This window comes from Bactrocera dorsalis, chromosome 4 (assembly GCF_023373825.1).
Source record: "Bactrocera dorsalis isolate Fly_Bdor chromosome 4, ASM2337382v1, whole genome shotgun sequence".
NCBI classification, from domain to species: Eukaryota; Metazoa; Arthropoda; class Insecta; order Diptera; family Tephritidae; genus Bactrocera; species Bactrocera dorsalis.
In genome coordinates this window covers 54,493,567-54,514,860 of record NC_064306.1, presented here as the reverse complement: position 1 = coordinate 54,514,860, position 21,294 = coordinate 54,493,567, and the positions used below count along the sequence as shown (strand labels likewise).

Sequence of the window (21,294 nt, the reverse complement as noted above, 5' to 3'; positions counted from 1 at the left end):
CTCTGTGATTGACCGACCATGGCGGAGTGAGGTAGTGCGCGAGTACAACACAATCTGAGTAGAGGTACCTCACAAGGTGTAGTTCTCTCGCCACTTCTCTGGAACAAGGTTGTCAATGGTCTTCTGGAACAGCGATGATGAAGTCGGCTCCTGGATAATTTCCTACGCAGACGATGTAGTTAACTCAGGAGTACCTTAGTATCGTAAAGTACACTGGGCGACTGAAAAAGGTCTCTGCATAAGCCCTAGCAAGACCGAACTGGCTTTATTTACTAGGAAGAACAAAACACCGAAGATGCATCTACCATCAAGGGTAGAAACGCCTCTTTATGCAGTCAGGTGCCAAGAGCTCATCCTGGAAAGGACGCTTACGCGGAAACACAACATCGGAAAAGGCAAGGAAGACATCGATATGTTTTTCTGGCTCAATGAAAACATACTTAAGCCAATAATGTTCTACGGAATTTTTGTTTAGTAAAAAGCGCTTGGAAAAACTACACTCGTGAGAAAACTGACTAGTGTTCAATGAGCTATCCTCATCAGAACGCAATTTGAACCACACCGACAATGGCACTGAATGTCTTGTGGCATATAGCAGCAGTGAACATAGCCGTGAAATCTTTGCCACGAAAGCTTTCTTTAGACTCAGAGAATCCAGATATAGATTATAGGTAGGTGTGGGCCTAGGCACTCTTAAATCTTCGCTCTCGTTTAGACGTTTCTTTAACCAATTCAAGGAGCTAATTTTTAGATGCAGCTTGTGAAACTTAAGAAATTATTTTACTTTTTGAAAATATTTAGACAGCAATTATTTATAAGTTTCTGGGACTGGTTTTGAAAGACCTCGGTATTGCTACCCGGAACCCTCTCCTGGCAAAGTTGTACTACCCTTATCCCAAATGAGCTCAACTCTTCGTAAGAGCAATGCTAACCGCAACATTTCTCTTACTTTTACCACTTTCCTCCACAGGACCGCGATCGTGCATTACGCGAACTGATCTGTCCACGAGAGCGTCTCGAAGCGCAACGCATCAATGACATAACCAATTCTCACTTCAAATCGCTACAAATTATCAACAGTATACGCACAGACAACAACGAGAATAATGACATTGAACTGCTACCGCTAGGAGAAACATCTTACGGCTCAGCCAGCAGCAGCGACATCTCTGAACAAGTGCCAACCGAAAAGAATACCGTACAGCGTCTGATCGAACAATTCAATGTGGACGATCTGATGCAGGCCGATGAGGCGGCAGTGCCAATGAGCATTTATCACATACCCGGTGAGATCCCCAAAACAGTGAAGAAAGCCGCAAAGAAAGTGATCATAACCAATGGTGGGGAATACCAAAAGAAGATTCGCACACAGAAATATGATGAAAGCAGTAGTCAGTTGCCACCACCAACACCAAAACCAAAGAAGCAACAACAGTTGTTGGCACTCGAAGACATGATGATGGGCGATCAGCCACAACAAAGCGGCGAACCTGAAATGTTGGAGCATATGGGACCTGAAGATGATGAAGTTTCGAACGAAATAATGGAACCGCTGCCACACAAAAAGAAGGTGTTACCACAGGATCTGCGAACAATGACACCCATAACCGAGAAGTCTTCGGAGGAGATGACACGCAGAGAAAAACCAGCACACATGGCTGAGAGAATGCCAACATTCGAAACTACATCAGCGCCAGCTACCACTACAAAAAGTAGTACTACATGGGCCCCCACAACAACGACTACCACAACTATTACCACCACAACAACCTCTACAACAGCAGCACCGTCAACAAGTGCGGCTAGCAGTACTACAACTCCAGACTTTGCTTCATCCACAACTGCCGCAGAAGTGAAAATTTCAACAACAGAAACTACCCAAGAACCTGTAGCAGTTACCACTCTACATGCTTCCAGCGCTACATCTGCGCATACAGGCGAGTCCGAGACTTTTACTCACGCTTCCACCACATCGCCCAGCAGCTCGGTAACAACACATGCGGCACCTAAATCGACTGATGTCGAAGATACGGAATCACTTTCGAATATCGGTCATCCTATGCATCCACAGCAGCAGCACGCCACTGGTAAACTCGACGAGTTGCCACATCCCCATGTTAAGGAGTTGGCAGACAATTCACATTTTATACCACCAATGTTGTTGGTGAAGTCTCATTATGTACCCCCGCTGAAGCACAATGAACACGAACATCACGGCGCGAGTTCAAATGCGGGATCCACTGTTCATGATGGACGTGGAGATATTCATGTGACTACAGGTGAGTTTGAAATTAGTGGGAAGAAAGACTTGACTTCATATTATATTGGGTTAGGTTAAATGGCTAATCAAAGATCGCGCGTGTCCTTTGTGAAGCCATCGAAAAGAAGAGCTCCTGTGCTTCATCTTATAAATTAGCAAAACGCTTAATAGCCAATAAAAATTTGCTCATTCGATTAATATTCCTCCCGCATGTTCGGTGGGATGTCTGAAGATATGCGCTCCCAAGTTTTTAGCTTTTGACCTACAAAACACCAGACGATCATCTGCAGCTGACGTCTGGTAAGATTCCCAACCTTACAGCATGGACGCCAAAAGGGCAATGACCTGTTAAAAGCCTCACAACTAGGGAGAGAGCAAAGATATCACTAGATCTCTTGCGATCGATCTTGAGCCAAAAGGCTTTTGCGAAAGCGCATGCACCGGTGGTCGCCAGGAAGCCCAGCTATCTAGTAGTAGAACACAATAGAAACCGGGAGGACCGACCCGTTCCGATTCTACCGATAGCGGTTCTAAGGTAACTTTCCTTGCTAACTCATCAGGCCTGCTGTCTGAGTGAATAGTCATTCGAAGGAGCCCGCACTCCGGATCTGTATATTTACTACTACCTTAACCCTCGTCGAGACCAACGGGTCTGGCCAGGCATATTTTGTTTTTAAATGTTATTTAAATATATTTAGAGTGTAACAAACAACTTGCGCTTCCAGGTAGCTTCCTAGAATTTTATTGTCTATAGAATTCAGAAAAAAAAATTCAAGGATATCGTATCGAAAAGGACGAAAAAAGGATGTTATAATATTACACCTTAGTCGAGACCAATGGTGCTTGGCTAGACCCCATATGTTTTGTATAAAAATATATGAACTTTGGAATGTTTCTATCACTTCGCACGGTTAATTTATCTGTTTTCATGTTCATTACATGTCCAAATTGGTTTGTATGTTTATCTAGGTTAAATACTTTAGCCGCTAGAGCGTTTTAAAGGTTAAGAAAAAATGTATTTTTTCTCAAACTGTTACATTTTTTGTGAACGCTATTGCGACGCCCCTGGTAGAGATAGAGGGAAGGTTGAGGGCTTCCCTGAAAGCCCCAGGGGCGAACTAACTCGCAAAATGGTTTTGATCTCCCCCGGCCCCATACCTCCCCAACTGTAGTGAAACAAAGGGGGGGACATGGTGAAAACCCATTTTCGCTTATTGCCACGCCCCCGGTGGGGCCTTGGGGGCAATTGGGCCTTGGAATTATACATTTCCTGAAAGCTCTTTAAATTACCCAACCGGTGCAATTTATTTGACCAACCTAAGTCAAATACTTTAGCCGCTAGAGCGCTTTAAAAGGTTAAGAAAAAATGTATTTTTTCTCAAAATGTTACATTTTTTGTGAACGCTTTTGCTACGCCAAGTGTGAACAAAGCGGTAAATTTGATTTCAATCAAATTGAGAGGTAAGAAATTTCAAAAATCTATCTATATTGTACATATATGAGCGTAAATACAACACGTATTTCCATACAAATGTATGTAAACACATAGGGGCCTAGCCAAGCACCATTGGTCTCGACGAGGGTTAATGACTGCAACGTAGGCTTGGAAAACATTGCAATATTCGGAAAGTCTGAAGCTGGAGTTGATAGAGAGCTCCTGGCAATGAACAAACCAAGCTTTGAGGAGAAGAGGATTTCATATTGCTAGTCTCTGTCATGGGTCTTAAAAGAAGAAGCTAGCTTCGTTGTCTCTATAAATTATTATGGACCAGCTAACTCTCCATAATCTTGGAAACCAGCACCTTTATAGAAAAAAAAACAGCGCAGTCCTCATTTCCTTTCATTTTGTCTTCACTTTTTCATGAATTCTGAGAATGAAAATGAGCATCTCGTTCCTATAAAAGTATAACTTTTAGTAGTGGAATTTGGCGTTCAGGGTGCCTGTGCATAGCACAATCGCCAAAACCGATGAGCTCGCAAACCAAAGACAGTGTTGTTCCTATTGCATCAGATTGGGAACGAGTTAAGTCTAAGTCCGTCTTTGTTCGAGCGCTGAGCTTTTGGGGTTAAATTAAATTCATTACTTCCAACTGAATTAATTTAACCACCATCCTTTTGTGTTCATCTGTTATACTCAAGGTAAACCGATTGAGGGTACAGTTCACTCCAGCAGCACGAGCAACTACACGCCCACAGCAACAACACACAGTCATACAATGGCCGAGAAAAGTGCTGAAACTGACGTTGAGACGATGACCACAATAACGGTGACCGCCACAATGGCAGCAATAAAAGCGGCAATAACAAAAACAACAGCAACGGCACCAGCAGCATCCGAGACAACCACCAACATTGATGGATTGACAGGCGAGGCGATCGATAAATCCACAGTACCGGTGCAGCAACAGCAACAACAAGACCAGCAGACGCCAGCTCAGCTAACCGCTAAAATAATTGACAGCACGAGTGCGGCAAAGACAAATCAGCACCAGCAGCAACAAAAACAACAACAGCAAGACAATGATAAGCTGAATAATATGAAGCGACAAGCGCAAGCTGCCAGCGAAGAAGACGAAATTACGGAGAAAATTGAAAATGCCAAAGAAGTTGTTGTAGAGCGAACAACAACAGCAACAAAATCTGAAGAAACAACAACAACTACAACAGCGCCAATAACAACAGTGGCTGCGAATGTTAACAAGCAGCATGCAACAGCAACAGCCGAAACAATAACAACAACTGTCAAAGCAGCAGCAACAACAACAACCAAAACTACAAAAACTGATGACAACGCTTCAAGACATGAAATTGAGAAGCCAGTAAAGCGGGGCCCACAAACAAAAGAAATATCGGTGCTGACAACTAATGTTGGAACAGAAGACATGCCAGCAACCACAACAACAACAACAACTACTACTACAACCATGCCAACAATGACGCAGACGGATAAGTTGCACACAATAAAAGCCTCAACCGCAACACAAAAGCCACCGCAGCAAGAGCCAACCAAAACAACAACAACAGCAACAACAATAGCTGAAGTCATACTGCGAAACAATGACAATGCCGAGAATGTACGTCCTTCAACACAATCAATCTTGGCCACAGCTGATGCCGCTACCAACGCTCCAACTGCTTCCTCCGCAGCTTCCGCTTTCGCTTCCGCAGCAACCGTCACACCGTCAACACACACAATTACAATAACAACTGCATGCAGCAGTGACACAGATTTAGATGCGACAACCGCCGACACCTTGGATGCAAGCTCCACAACCGAAGACGCCACCGCCGGCAAGAAGCTGACGCGTGTACATCGCACTTGCCAGCCGCGCATCGAGAAGACACAGACACACAAGGGTAAGCACACGAAACATCATGCTGCACACACCATTGAGCCACCGGCACCGACGCACAACTTCATGAAGGAGGAGACCGAGACGCCGTCCTACAAGCCCAATCGCCATCGCGTGCTGACCAAACCGGAAACTGTCAGCTATTTCAAGAAGATTCTAGGTTAAGCGGACTATGTGCGTTGAGTGAAGGAGTGAGTGCTGAGAGCGAAACATTCATATGAGGTAGCACAGGTACGAGGTAAGCAGATTGTAGGGTTGAGTTCTCGCACATATGAGGCAAAACAAAAACAAAAGCAAGTAAAATATAAATATATATTTACTTATAAAGCAGCGCTAAGTTTGTAGTTAAGATTAAAACAAAATGTGAAACGCGGACTAAAGCAGAGATAATAGTTGTTTGCGAAGCATAGCATAGCTTAGGCTGAGAAAACACAAAGATATGTAGAGGCAGATAATAATTGTTGCAAACGTCACGCAGCTTAACAACTCGGATTTAAGTGAAAAAGTAAGCAGCTAAAGCATAACAAAATGGGAAAAAAATATAGCATGTCAATTTGGGAGATAAGAAAATGGTTTAGGAGATATAAATTGGTCACAACAATACACTTAAAGGTCAAAGGTATGTTCGGTGACCCGAGAGTTGTGCTCGTGTTTTTTATTAAGGACATTATAATGCATAAATATCAAAGGTGAGCAGGGTATAAGCAAAAGGTTTACATTGATGTATGTAGATTTCGATGAAGGCCAAAATAGTTGAGTATCAATGCATAGGTTTACACAAACTACTACACATACACAGAAACACAGAAAAAAAAAAAAACAAAATAAAAAGTAAAAAAAATTTACATACAAATAAGCCAACACCAAAGCCATGAATATGATGTTATACATTTTTAATGTTTTATTATTAATATAGATTTACTATATAAGCCGAGAAAGTTAAAGCGTTTCATAGTTCGTTCCACAGATAACTAACTTTTCATGCCAATGCCACGCCAAGTAATCTACTGGGTAGCTGGAGAGTTGTCTAGTCGATGTTTTCTTAAACAGGAACTGTGTGAGCTACAAATCATTAAAAGTCCAATGCGCCAATTGAGCATTCTTCCATGTAATCTGCAATATCGAGACTGTACTTAGCAGTAACTTCTGGGTCACAAGCCAATAACCTATGTTTCTTTAATGTTTTGCCCAGATGATCTTGCACTAGGAGGAAGTCAACTATTGAGTTACCTTACTCTTCTACTTTAATTACTAGTACTCCAGCGTCTCTTCCTCAATAGATAGTTATCACAAGCATTAGATAAATACAGAACAGTTAATTCTGAAATAAGTCTGGCAATATCCACTTTTTTTTTTTGCTAAATTGGATATTATATTATTACTGTCTGTTCGATGCTCTTCGTAGAACTGTATGTAAGACAATAATTGGAAATATTTCGGTGAAATCGGTGCAGATCTTTAGGTATACTAATTTACGCTCAGTTAGCCTTGACGCATGTACCAGTCTTAACTAGTAGCTTGCGATTTGCCGACTCCTACCTGAGAAAGATAGTTCGGTAAATCATATGAAACTCCGCTCCTCTTTTGACTGCTAAATACAACATAGAGAAAGCCTCCTACAATGCAGATTCGTTAGTTATAAAGATAAGGGTCTGCCATTATGTTCGAAAATTAATTCTTGCTTGAGGAGGAATTTTTAACCAACTTTTGCAGCAACATTATTGCGCCGAATATTCTTTTCTGTTGCATCTACCTTCTTAAGCTTGTCTGCGGAGACAAGCGGCGATTGTATGGTGTTACATCGCACGATATTGGGAGTTCACGCCTCAACAAAAGTTGCTCTCAGTTAATAGATTGTTTGGTTGAATGTAGGCTATAGCGTTCCCCATTGACTGTAACATTACAGCCAACTTCATTTTTGAAGAAATATAGACCAATGATTCCCTCTGCCCATAGAACACATCAAAAAGTGATTTGATGGTCGTTTGGTTTTATTTTGAACGAGTTGAATTTTGTAAGTCCGCAAACCAAGCTGACTCATAGACTCATTCGGTTCTTTTACGATATTCTGCTCCAAAGCAGCAATAGCTTTTAAATGCTCTCTGTTCGGCAATTTTTGAGGATGCACGTTATCCACTAGGTTAAATGTGGTGTGAAACCGATCCATACGATAAGTTCAACCAAATATTGGTAAGCGATGAGTCGAAACTGAAACTGTGCATATGGTAAATCAAACGACAGCTGTCAAAAAGGCCAACTCCGAAAAATATAGTGACGAATTGAACACTACTCGTCAGTACATTAGTAGAAAGTTTTTGCCAAGAGCTGCAGAGCTCGATGAGCTGTTCGCGACAGTCATTGGACATTTTCATGGCTTTATAAAGTAATATTTAACCTCAAGAAAAACCTCTTGCAATCTTTCTAATTCTAAATTGGATATCATGGTTGAAGTATTTACCGATCATGTTAATAATTTTAAAATCAACGATTTTTCAGAGGACTAGACTATGATTGTCGACAAAGGTGTCAAGAACTTGACTACGACTGTGGTACAAGACTTAACAGCCATTAGAAGGGAGAGTGTTTTAAGGCGAGAAACATTTGGCAATTGAAAATCTAGAAAAATCCGATTTACAACATTAGATTTAACAAATTCAGAGGCAAAACACCAGACTATTAAAGATCGTTTTTGGAATCAAAGCCGAAGAAGGTTAATTATCCCGTTCCTCTGACAATTGAGTCTACGTAACTGGTACAACAACAAGAGCTAATTCTCAATACTATTTGAACAAAGATTTAGATGATATTTTCAACAAATTGATTAGTTATGAAACTTATACATAAAATTACCTGTGTTTAGGGGAGCTGAAATATAAAAACACTTGATTATAGTCAGTTCATTCGAAGCGAAGAAATAACGCATACTTTTAGACTTCAATAGTATGATGAATCATGAATTCTTGTCTCTAGATCAAATACTCAATAAGAAGTTCTATCTACAAGTTCAACGACCTTTTGCACGATAATGCTCTTGCGCACACTTCGTTGTTTGATCGTGTATTCTTGGCCAATAACAGGCATATTATACCCGCCAGACAAGCCTCCGTGGTCAAAATCCTTTAGCAAGTATACCCTTATTGCTCTTTTTTCGAGTTACCATTGGTCAAACCTACTCAATGGAGGTTAATGGAATATGAAATTCGAGCTTCTTCGAGCCTTTCTAAATTTTGTTCCTAAAGCAGATTGGGGAAGTGTAATGCACATCTTAGATGACATATGTTTTTGTAATGGATGTATGTATATTGGAAGGGTTTTGTGGTTTTAAGTCTTGTCCATTCTTCTTCTTCTTTACTGGTGTAGACACCGCTTACGCGATTATAGCCGAACATTATCTATTACAAAACATTATTAATGCCGTTGTAGGAAAGATTTTAGCAATAATTACATATGTACATATTTGATAATAATAAAAGTCAAGCTTTGCATATGACTAGTGAGACCACAAAATACACAGAATATTTAAATTATTTAAAGTTTTAATAAATTACACAAGCAGATTACTTGGCGTAATTGGCATTGGCAAACAATCTAGCTATATATATTATATAACAGTATGTTTACTGAGCATTTCTAATTGCAATTAAATATTTTACAGTTGGAAATAATGAAATTTTAATTTTCGAATAACAACAAAAGCAAGTAATGAATGTATGAATATTAATATACAAAAAAACAAACCACAACAACAAAAGCATTAAATAATCAAATAAAAAAGTTAGCAAACAAAGTTTTGCGCAAAACTAAAAGCGCACAAATAAAAACAAAAAAATAACAACAAAAACGAAAACACACACACAGACACGCATAAAAACATAAATGTGAGACAGAGTAGAAAAGAGAAAAAACCAAAATAAAAACAAATTTTATTACTCATTATGTACAATTAAAACCAAAAATTAATATTAAGTCGTTTTTAAATTGATTAAACCAAACAAAACAACAACAACAAAAAACAGTGCGTTTATGCGTGCATTTAAATGGTTTTTGTGTTTAGCAGTAAAACGGAAAACAAAAACAAAAACAACATTAACAACATTAAAGAAGCGAAAGAGCACACATAAAAGCGCATTTGAACAATTTCGAGTCTGGTAATAATGACAACAACAAAACCATATGTTTGAAAAAATAAAATGAATTAATTAATAATAAATGATTATGAACAGTTATTAAGCCGACATTGTGTAAGTGAGACGCATATGAGTTTGTGAATGTGTTTCAGAGCGCTCGTTTAGTGTGTGTATGTGTGTGTACGCTACAAATTACAAGCGCCTATAATAGAACGCTTAATAGTCTGCTAAAAGCTGGCGCAAGCTGTAGACGCAACAAGCAAAACACATACACACACAACGGCTTAAAAAGCACACTCACATACACGTATGCATAATAATGGGGTGACAAGGTGGTGCACTTGCAACAAATTATTTCGAACATATTTAATTATTTGTCTGCGCCGCATTTATTGTTGAGGCGGAATTAAAGCGATTGCCGTCAACAATAATTAAAATTAAAAAACAAAAAAAAACAAAAGCAAAATAATGAAAGTTTTCACTAATGAATATTTGTTGTGTAAACAAAAAAACAACAACAACCAGACCCAGAGTAATGAAAAACAATAGTATTTGTGAATTGGTATTACAAATAATGGAGAAAAAGAATTATACAGTATAATTAAACGGAATTTAATAAAAATTAAAGAAACAATAAAATTTAAAAAAATCCCAGAAAATCGTTTTATTTACTCAAGTTGAATGATAAATAAGCTGCCGAAGGTGTAAATCACATTTGCCAAGAGTGGTATTAAAATAGTAAGTATTTCAGTGAGTATTATATCAATGAGTATCATCAAATCTAGTAGAAAAATATGCGAAAGGTACTTAGCTATAATACTCTTTACTGGTGCATTTTTTAACAACTATATATACTACCCACTGTGGGAAAAAAATAGTAAGACTTTTAATTTAAATTTTTCGCGAAAACCCATCCATCGAAATCTTTTTTTTTCTAGGTGACATCTACGCCAACTGTCACATCAAAAAAATCATGTGTGCTTAGTATACGAGGTACATTAGGCGATTTTTACGATTAAATTAATTTAAATTATACGTGCGGAACCAAATTTGTAGTGTCGAAATCTTCAGTGATAATTGTTTGTCGCGAGCAAATGTTTTTTATTAGTAAAAATTATTCAAAGAGGGTCGAGAACACGTTGATGACGAACCACGTCCAGGATGGCCATCAACTGATGATCAACACGTCCATACAATAAAAGAATTGGGGCTTAAGAATGGACGACTAACAGTTACAGATCTACTGGCATCAGTGGAATAACGGAAGGATCAGTGGAAACCATTTTTAAAGATCATTTAGGCCTAAGAAAAGTAAAGGCTCGATTAATTCCAAAATCAATCAATTTTTTTCGAAAAAATCGTCACATTTACGTCTGTGCAAAAATGCTTTCCGACTATCAGGGTGTTAAGAAACGTAGTATAATTACTAGCCGATCAATCGGCCGAATATCGTGGCAAAAGTGAACAGAAGACGAAAAACCACGTCAAAGCAGTCAAAAATCAAACAGTTTTCTTCGATAATCAAGGTGTGGTGCACTTCGAATTCCTTCTGCCCGGCTAAACTGTCAACAAACAATATTTTTTGATTGTTCTTCGATATTTGCGTGAAGCTATTCGTAAAAGGAGGAAAGAATTATGGGCCGACAACTCTTGGTTTTTGAATCACGATGACACACCATCGTATACTGCATTGATTCTTCGCGGGTTTTTCGCCTTCCTTTCATATTTTTAGAGTCTCAGCTCTCTTAAAAAGCTTTACTTTACAGTCATCCGATATTATTTTACGAACTCTTTTGATGTTGTTATCGGTAACATCCTCTTTAAGGCTTTCACTGCCTGCACCGTCCTAGTTACTCATTTCGTTTGTTTAAACTTAGCAAACCTCTTCTCAACGTCTGATTTCCCTGGTACAGAGTTCAAATAATGTTCACCAAGCCAAGCCTTAGCTTTAGCAATATTTTTCTCCCAAACATAATGCTTTTTGACACATAAAATTTCTTTTGATGCATTTTTTTGTAAAGTAACATAATTTGCTTGACTCAAAATGATATTTCTCATATGGATTTACTATTAATGGTGCCATCTAACTATTAACCTACGAACTTTTCATCCCACCTGTTAAATTCGAGCGTTATTTATCGAGCACTTGTACCATGTTTTATCAAAATTCTCTCAACAAACCTTAAAGACATATACTTTTAGTTTTGTAGAATGAAAAACCTATAGGAATTTTTGGGTTGCTTAGGTCGACAAGATGTCTGCAGATTAGTTGCAAATCATCTTCAAATTATTGAATATGCCTTTCTCTATACAAGTATACGTATGTATCATACTTATGGGACCTTGTTATGAATAGGACTATATAAATTATAAATACTGGGCAGCTATAAAATAAATAAAAGAGGGATTATAAGTCAGCAAATCATTAATTTACATTCACTACAGTCAAAGCTCAACATTTTCTACAAAAGAGGTAAAATGCATACACCAACAGTATTATAGCACTTAATCCAAAGAGGAATATACAGCTTGTTATAAACGCTGCGTTGTTACGATGGTAATTAGTGACTGATATTGATTGTGCTTTTGTAATCATTCACATTAATAACAATAATAAAACCCAATTATTTAACCAGCCCATCAATTATAACACAACTCTGCAGGTTGGAGCAGACCCAACCACGCCTTAAATAAGCGCCTGCCAACGAGTACAGCAGTGTTATCCAACAAACACCTCCAAACATTGCTGCAGATACGCCCACATACCTATACTCACACAATCCTGCCGTCATGCACCCAAAGTTGACTTTACAATTCAATTACTTTAATAGAACTGTCTGACTGCACCGCACCCTCTGTGTATGTATGTAGATGCTTCGTGATTACTGTCGTTCGGTCAATAATTGAAATTGAATTGAAATTTGTATTGAAATTGCATTAAATATGCGCACAAAGGGTCACTGATGACCCAAAAACAACACAAAAAGCTTCATAAAAACTGAGAGAGAGAATAAATCAGACGAGCGGAAAGTACAGGGCGGAAAATAACTGCAAAGCAAACAAACAGTAATTGTCAAGCGCTTTAGTTATAAATAAACAACGATTGAACTCGAAACAAAAAAAAGGTTGCAATAATTTGACAAGCAACAGGAAAAAATTTTAACAGAGAGAAATCAGCATAATAATGAGCACCAGAAAAACATAGCGAGTGCTTAAGGTTTACTGTGGCGTAAATAACAAGGAAAACGCAGTGAAGTGGAACATTTCATTTTTTTTTTTAATTTTCTACGCTTATTGGAATGCAAAGCCGCAAGCATTATATTTTTGTTCTTTGATAACATTTTAAACCGGATAGACGAGCTTTTTCATTATAATTACTGCTTGAACTTCCTAAAAGAGTTTACTTATATGGTTATACAATAGGCTTACAGGAGGACCGACCGATAGGCTGCATATATCGCAGTCGCAAAAAATTATTTTTCACCAAATCATTTTTTTAGTCTAACTAAAACTCGTTTACTTTATCGTCATTAGCGGCAGGGGATGGACGACAGCACGAGTTAAGTTTTCGATGACTTTACAATCTTCAAAGAATCCTTTTATCATTAAATACGCAAATATTATACAAATTTGTACCAATCTAGGAAATAAATATTTATCAGCCAAGTCCTGGTCCAATTTTCGTCCAAGGTAAAATACTTTCTATGATGACTTTGGTCGTCGTCTAGGTCCGTGCAGGCAACACAAAACGCAATACATATGTAAGAAAGTTTGGTTAGTTTGATGTACTAGGTGCGCATGGGAGGTTTAAAGACATGACCAACCTCACCCGAGACAAATTCCGTCTCCTTGTCTCGCTCTACTGTGGTCATTGTAGGCCCAAGAAACATCCATTAAACATGGGCATGGCATTATCAAAGCTGCTGGTTTCGCGACATGGAACCAGAAACTCCAGTACATATGATCCAAGATTACACAGCGAATTGTAGGCAGTGGATCAGTGATCTTAGACTGCTGGGCTTTTAGTAATCCATGTAATGGAGGAGAAGGCGCAACAGACCCTAAGTCATGGTGTACAGCTTATCTTATTTCTATTCTATTGGGTGCACAACTAAGTTATTGCTGTTTCATTGTAAGAAAATCGCACAACTTTTTGACAAAGCTCTAATACCATTACATAACAACTGAGCTACTATCCAAGATTTAAACCATTTTTCGATATCGTCTTGTGAGTGGAACTACTTCTGAATCAGACCATCTGCCATTGAATGTAACAATTAATAATAGGACGGTACAATATCTGGGCAATATACCGGGTGGAGTAGGACTTCTTATTTAATCGCTTCCAACTAGGTTTTAGGGGCTTTGGCAAACTGAGGCCGAGCGTTGGCATGCAGCAAAATCACTTTTTCGTGCCTCTTCTGGGATTGAGATCATAAGTAAAGCAATAGTCGCCTTGAAATGGCTTGGCGGATTACTCATAATAATGAAGCAAGCTCTTCTTCAGTTTGACATGGTCATCGTCTTCGATAGTTTTTGACCTTCCTTCACGCGGATGGTCATTAATATTGAAATCGCTATCTTTGAGGCGACGAAATCAATCACGGCACATTGTTTTACATCGAGTTCTTGATGTGCTTCAACCACCGATTTCTTTGACTCATAGAATAAAAATCGACAGTTCCCGCAAACGATGATTATTTGGCAAAAAATGTTTATATATTCGCAGAACCCAAAGTATATCACACATAAACAAATTCCCTAAAGTGAAAACACAGTTTCGTTTCCAAATGTCTAGACTACTTATCACGTTTTGGATATATCAAAATCGATCACCGCTAACTGCTAGAGCCATCTATTTGCAAACATTTTAAATTTAGTTGCGCACCTAATTATTATATGTTCTAAGCTATAACATACATAGATGATGAAAATTCTTCACGTACCCAAAAACCCTAAAAAAAATCAACCACTTTAATCAATTATCAAATAAGATTATATTTTTCCAAAAAAATTGCACGACAAAGCTTTCTTTTTTGTCAGCAAAAACCCTTATCGCAAGCCTGTATATGATGCTCCATAAATTTATACTTAGAGCCATAATTCATACTTTGAAATTCAATTGCTACAATATCAATGGTCCTGTCACTTGAAAGAAACTGCAACCATAAATTCTCAAAGTCCAATTAATTTGCTATACTCATAATTGGCACTAAGCTGGGTAATAATTCACCGCATTGGTTATTTACACGTATTTTATGCGATAACAAAGGACAAAAAAGAAGCGTGGAAGTTTTGCAAACAGGAAAAATTGCAAACACAACAAAATGGAGAGAAATAAAAAAAAATGTATTAAATTGTAAACAGGAAAAGGAAAATTATGTAAAAAAATTTTGAGTCAATTGTTCAGGCATTAGTACATGTACTTGTATAAGAGCAGGAATCAATTTTACTGGAATTCCCTAAAAGTGAGCATATAGACACCTTTGGAAATGGTGAATCTTTTAGTTAATATTTTTTAAAAATTGGTCTAGAAGAATAATGCCTCAATATTCATTCTGCATACAAGTATATATATTTGTAAATATTCAAAATAAACAGCTTCAGACACATGAAGGTAAAAATCTGCATCATGTATCAATGATTTTTAATTAACCCTGTGTTTACGAAAAAATTTGTAATTCATTTAAAATTAACTCGGGAAACTTAAAACAGCTTTTACTGTAAATATTACTAATGCAAGCATACTCATAACCAATTCAGGCAATGCCATGCAGTTGACATTATTCAGAAGAAGCGCATATATTTCGATATTCATTACGATTTAATTGCATAATATGTTTTTATGCCGGAGGTTAATTCTTTTTTCGGCTTTAAAGCAACAAGCAAATAATAAATACATTTACAAATGGACACAGTTGTCAGAAATGTATAATTATTCTGCTGGTATAACAGGGCGTATGAGTAATGACATTTGTACGGTGGATAGATAACATACATACATATAACGGGTGATTTTTTTGAGGTTAGGATTTTCATGCATTAGTATTTGACAGATCACGTGGGATTTCAGACATGGTGTCAAAGAGAAAGATGCTCAGTATGCTTTGACATTTCATCATGAATAGACTTACTAACGAGCAACGCTTGCAAATCATTGAATTTTATTACCAAAATCAGTGTTCGGTTCGAAATGTGTTTCGCGCGCGTGTTTTGTTCAGCGATGAGGCTCATTTCTGGTTGAATGGCTACGTAAATAAGCAAAATTGCCGCATTTGGGGTGAAGAGCAACCAGAAGCCGTTCAAGAACTGCCCATGCATCCCGAAAAATGCACTGTTTGGTGTGGTTTGTACGCTGGTGGAATCATTGGACCGTATTTTTTCAAAGATGCTGTTGGACGCAACGTTACGGTGAATGGCGATCGCTATCGTTCGATGCTAACAAACTTTTTGTTGCCAAAAATGGAAGAACTGAACTTGGTTGACATGTGGTTTCAACAAGATGGCGCTACATGCCACACAGCTCGCGATTCTATGGCCATTTTGAGGGAAAACTTCGGACAACAATTCATCTCAAGAAATGGACCCGTAAGTTGGCCACCAAGATCATGCGATTTAACGCCTTTAGACTATTTTTTGTGGGGCTACGTCAAGTCTAAAGTCTACAGAAATAAGCCAGCAACTATTCCAGCTTTGGAAGACAACATTTCCGAAGAAATTCGGGCTATTCCGGCCGAAATGCTCGAAAAAGTTGCCCAAAATTGGACTTTCCGAATGGACCACCTAAGACGCAGCCGCGGTCAACATTTAAATGAAATTATCTTCAAAAAGTAAATGTCATGAACCAATCTAACGTTTCAAATAAAGAACCGATGAGATTTTGCAAATTTTATGCGTTTTTTTTTTTAAAAAAGTTATCAAGCTCTTAAAAAATCACCCTATATATATGTATATTATATATGTATAAAAACTGAAATATGTTTGCTATATTTTTCATATTTTTACGATAACGTTGCTTAAGGACTATTGCTTTCAAGATCCCTTAGAGCAAAGAGGCATCTCCTGGGCAGGTCTAACGGCTTCCATTCTTGCACAAGCTGTATTTTGCTCGCTTTCAATTTAAGATATCGACAGAAATTTTTTGATCGGAAATTTACACACACATTTGTCTCCAAAAGAAATGCACAGATAACATATAGGTGCCAAACAAATTCAACGATCAAAATCAAGTCCTTGTACGGAAGGTAATCGGTCTTCGACGTTAACGTTTTTTCTTGCACATGCCTATTTTTAGGCTCTACTTTCCCAACAACAGTCATAACCAGCCTGGTGGGCTTCACTAACTGCGTGATTTGTTGGCTTTGGTTTCTATACAAAGACCGCAAGCCTGCAGATATTAAAATTAGATGGAGAGTGGGAAGAGTCAGCGTTGAGCGCGTGGCTTCCAAAGGTTACAAAAAGTAATTACTTCTAACTCGCTTAAAGGCCCATTGATTGTTTGGCTTTGAATGCGCAGAGCTTATCCTCTTTCGGCACTTAAATTGCCGCCAAATCCTTTTAACTGTTACGATTTATAGGCAGAGCGCTGTTACACAATAGAAGTTTGCGCTTAACTGCTTTAATTTCGCTGTTATTACGGCTGCCTCACCGACATACGTACATACAAACACATTCTCACCAGCCACGCTGCGTTCAACCACAAACGTTAATGAAATTTACGCACGCACTGGATGCCATACTCGGCATGCGGGTAATCAACCGAGGGGATTCATATAAAGGCGCACACTTTTCACACCCGCATAATTAAAGCTGAAGACCGCAATCCTTTTAATATCTCCAGCATTGTTTATTTGTGTTTTTTTCTGTTTGTTTGCTTGCTTGTCTGCTAACCGCCATTCAGGTTCATTATTGCACTTTCGCTTTCATGTTTTTGCCATTTCCTTTGTCGACGCTTTTGCTTTCGCTCGCTTCTCATCAGCGCGTCAGGATTCACTAAATTTTGCTGCGTTGCGTTCTGTGCTCCGCGCGTCCCGCACAACAACCCTCTCAGCCTCCGTCGAGAAGCCGTAAATTACGAAATGCGTATGCTGGCAGTTTTGATGCGTGCGTGTGTTTGTGTGTGCGCCTGTGCGACATGGAAATTAAATTTGTCGCGGTAAATCCCACTGTGCAATCATGGAATTGTCAAAACCACATTCGGCGCTTACCCACACGCTTGCGAGCAAATTGTTTCAGGGATGTGCATGTAAAAAGGTACAATGTTGTTGCCAACATTAAAAGTACTTGCTACGTTTGCGTGTGTGTAAGCATCCAAGAAAGCGCGTGTCAACCCATTGAGATTTGTAGCAACTCATCTATCTAACTTAACATATGTGACGCAGTTACTAATGTTGTTTTTGTTGCAATTTCGCCTTCTTAGTGTAATTGCGTGTGAAACGCTGCTTTTTCTGCATTTAAATTTCGGGCATGTGGAACCTCGAATGCTGCCTCCTCTTCCTCTGATTCTGCTTGTTTCGAGGATAGTAAAATATTTGTACATTTTATTGGCTGCGGGATTGGAAACATGTGTGGATAATTTTACACAAATTGGAGGAATATAATTCTTGCCTAGTAAAATTATTATATCAACTGTTTCCTCTAATCCTGACACTGGAGCCTAAAAAAAAAGAGATTCAAGATCTGCCATTTTATCCAGAAAACAAGAACAAACGTTAACTTTGGCTGCACCGAAGCTAATATACCATTCACAGGTGCATTTCTTTTAGTAGGTATGTGTTCGGTTTGTATGGCAGCTATATGCTATAGTGAGCCGATCTGAACAATTTCTTCCGATATTACATTATTATCTTAGAAAATAGTCTGTGCCAACATTTGTGAAGATACATTGTCAAATGTGAAAGTTTTCTATACAAGAACTTGATTCCGATCGTTCAGTTTGTATGGCAGTTATATGTTATAATGGTCCGATATCGGCAGTTCCAACAAATGACCAGCTTCTTGAAGAGAAAATGACGTTTGCAAAATTTCAAAACGATATCTTAAAAACTGAAGGACTAGTTCGTATATATACAGGCAGACGGGCATGACTAAATCGACTCAGCTCAACATAGTGATCATTTATATAGTATATATACTTTATAGGGTCTCCGACGCTTCCTTCTAAGTTTACAAACTTCGTGGCAAACTTAATATACCCTGTTCAGGGTATAAAAATGTCGATTTGGTGTGGTTTGTGGACCCGTGGAATCATCAGTCCTTATTTCTTAAAAAATGATGCCATGATAACCCACTATTTGAGGCCTGAAATTGAAGCCCGTGATCTTGGCGACATTTGGTTTCAACAAGACGGCGCCACTTCACACTCATCGGATCAATCAATATTGAGAGAACACTTCTATGAGCAGATATTTTCCCGTTTTGGGTCGGTCAATTAGCCACCAAGATCGGGTGATATCACACCGTTAGACTTTTTTCTGTGCAAAAGTGTAAAGTCTAAAGCCTATGCGGACAATCCCGCTTCTATTCAGGTCTCGGAGCAAGCATTACGCGTGTCATTCGCCAGTTACCTGTCGAAATGCTAGTATGAGTCATTGAGAATTGGACTTAACGAATGGACCATCTGGGACGTAGCTACGGCCAACATTTAGTATTCAAAAAAATATTCAAGAACTGTTGCAGCTGATATCTCTCAATTCATTAATCATGATAGTCCGTGATAGTCCAGATCAATAATACTTCCATGTCAGACCACACAGAAATGAGGTCCAACACTTTTTCGAATGAATTAGTAAGCGTTACAGCTAATCTCATAGAAATACAGCTAAACGTGAATCTTTCCCGAAAAGTATCTTTTAATACTTGAAACCTGACAAGCCACTTAAACACTGATCTTTTCTCCATGCTTGGAATATCAGACTGAAGGGCAGTCATGGAAATAGTACTCTTCTGAATTGGATAGGCTGAGGAAGTAAAATACCTGGCAAAAGTGAATTCTAATATTTAGTCTTAGTGGGCAAGCAAGCCTTTTTTCTATTAATTAATACTACTATAAAGGAGTGATTGATGTGTTGTTGTAAAAGCAAGCATTCGTAAGTGTTCGACAAAAAAGAACAACAGTTTAAGCAGCAGTCTTTGGAGGTCTTGACATAATTTGGACCTTAATATGTCTCAACGAATAAAGCAAGAATCCATAAACTCAGTCTGAAGCTCAATCAATCACCTGAGTGAGCTACACGTGACGTGATGATTCACGGCGTAGAGAACCGCGACCATTGTATAGAACAGAACTATGTTCTGAGAAGCTTGGAATGATTTCTGTCGATTTCCTTGAAAAGCATACAAAAGCTAATATTTCATATCGTTCTAGGAACATTTGAAGAGAAACATAGCAGAAACGATACCATTTGAGGAATAAGCAATTTTACAACCATTACAGACTTCCTTCCGTAAAGCCAACAAAATTCCAGGATTCCTAGTACTTTAAAGGAAACAACAATATTAAAATCAACGCAACCATTCAAACCTACAACTGACACAGTGAAGGACGAGTGCCATGCAGCAAAACTACGTGTGCGCTTAAATAACATTTACCAAGCCCCGATGAAAGGCGCACTTCGTACGAACTTAGTCATCTGTCGAGACTCAGGGCGCTTACACAACGGCGCTACGCTGCTGTCATACGAAGCTGCCGGCGTTATCAACGTCAAATGAAATAACCGCAGCTCACAACGCCGATAGGCAAAAATGCAACAAAACGCTGACAACAACAACGAGTACAGCTGAGCCAACAAGGAAACCGACGGCCAGCTAGTCACTATCAACCGCTACATTTCCGCTAGCTGTTAGAAACTCCGCAACAACAGCTGGAAGCAACAACAACTACATATGAGTCGAGTTGAAATAATGTCATAGTTGTAGGCTCTCACTGGCATGAGCTCTGCTAAAGCTGGGCCAACTAAGCAGCTTCATTAAGTCACAGCTACAATGAGTACGTACATGCCCCGAAGGGCAGCTGTTGCGTACAACACTTGTGATTGTATCTGCCCGACTTTCTGGGGGCAACACAGGGTCGAGGTTTTGTTGATACTCGTGTGTAGTTTGGAAACTTAGTTGCTGTAATTGTGGCACTTGGCCACAACAAAAGCTCCAATACATTGTTTTAATGAAAGTTTGCTGGGCAATTGTTGTTGTTGTTGTTAGCTTGGCTAACCGAAAAGAACACGACAAGCTGTGGTCTGCAGTGAAAGTGAGATTGCAAAATTGTATTGCAATGTATTTTGACAGTTTTTTTTGAAAGATGTTTGCGGAGTTTTGTTAAATCTTTACTTTGGTTTAGTTGAGATATTATTGAGTTTAGAAGATTTCTGTATTAGTATGCAGACGACACTAAAAGGAAGCTAAACTAAGAGCTCATTTTCACACTTTACAATTTATACTAATTGTAATATTTTCTAGATTCGGAGATTACATATTTTGATAATTTTTCTTTTTTCCTTAAATGAAATGTTATCCACTTTTCATATATAGTGTAAAGCTATGGTACTTAGAACGGTCG

The 21,294-nt window shown here is 38.5% G+C and overlaps 1 protein-coding gene across 3 annotated transcripts in view; it reads left to right on the top strand.

Annotated features, from left to right (window-relative positions):
- The window catches only part of LOC105228863 (mucin-5AC), a 126,859-nt gene extending 116,664 nt beyond the window's left edge, over nucleotides 1-10,195 (top strand). For all 3 annotated transcript variants that reach the window (XM_049454215.1, XM_049454213.1, XM_049454214.1), the window contains exons 7-8: nucleotides 971-2,279; nucleotides 4,400-10,195. In XM_049454215.1, the coding sequence (XP_049310172.1) occupies nucleotides 971-2,279; nucleotides 4,400-5,778 (2,688 nt within the window). In that variant the 3' untranslated portion in view covers nucleotides 5,779-10,195. The remainder of the gene's footprint in view (nucleotides 1-970; nucleotides 2,280-4,399) is intronic.
- Nucleotides 10,196-21,294: the final 11,099 nt, after the last annotated feature.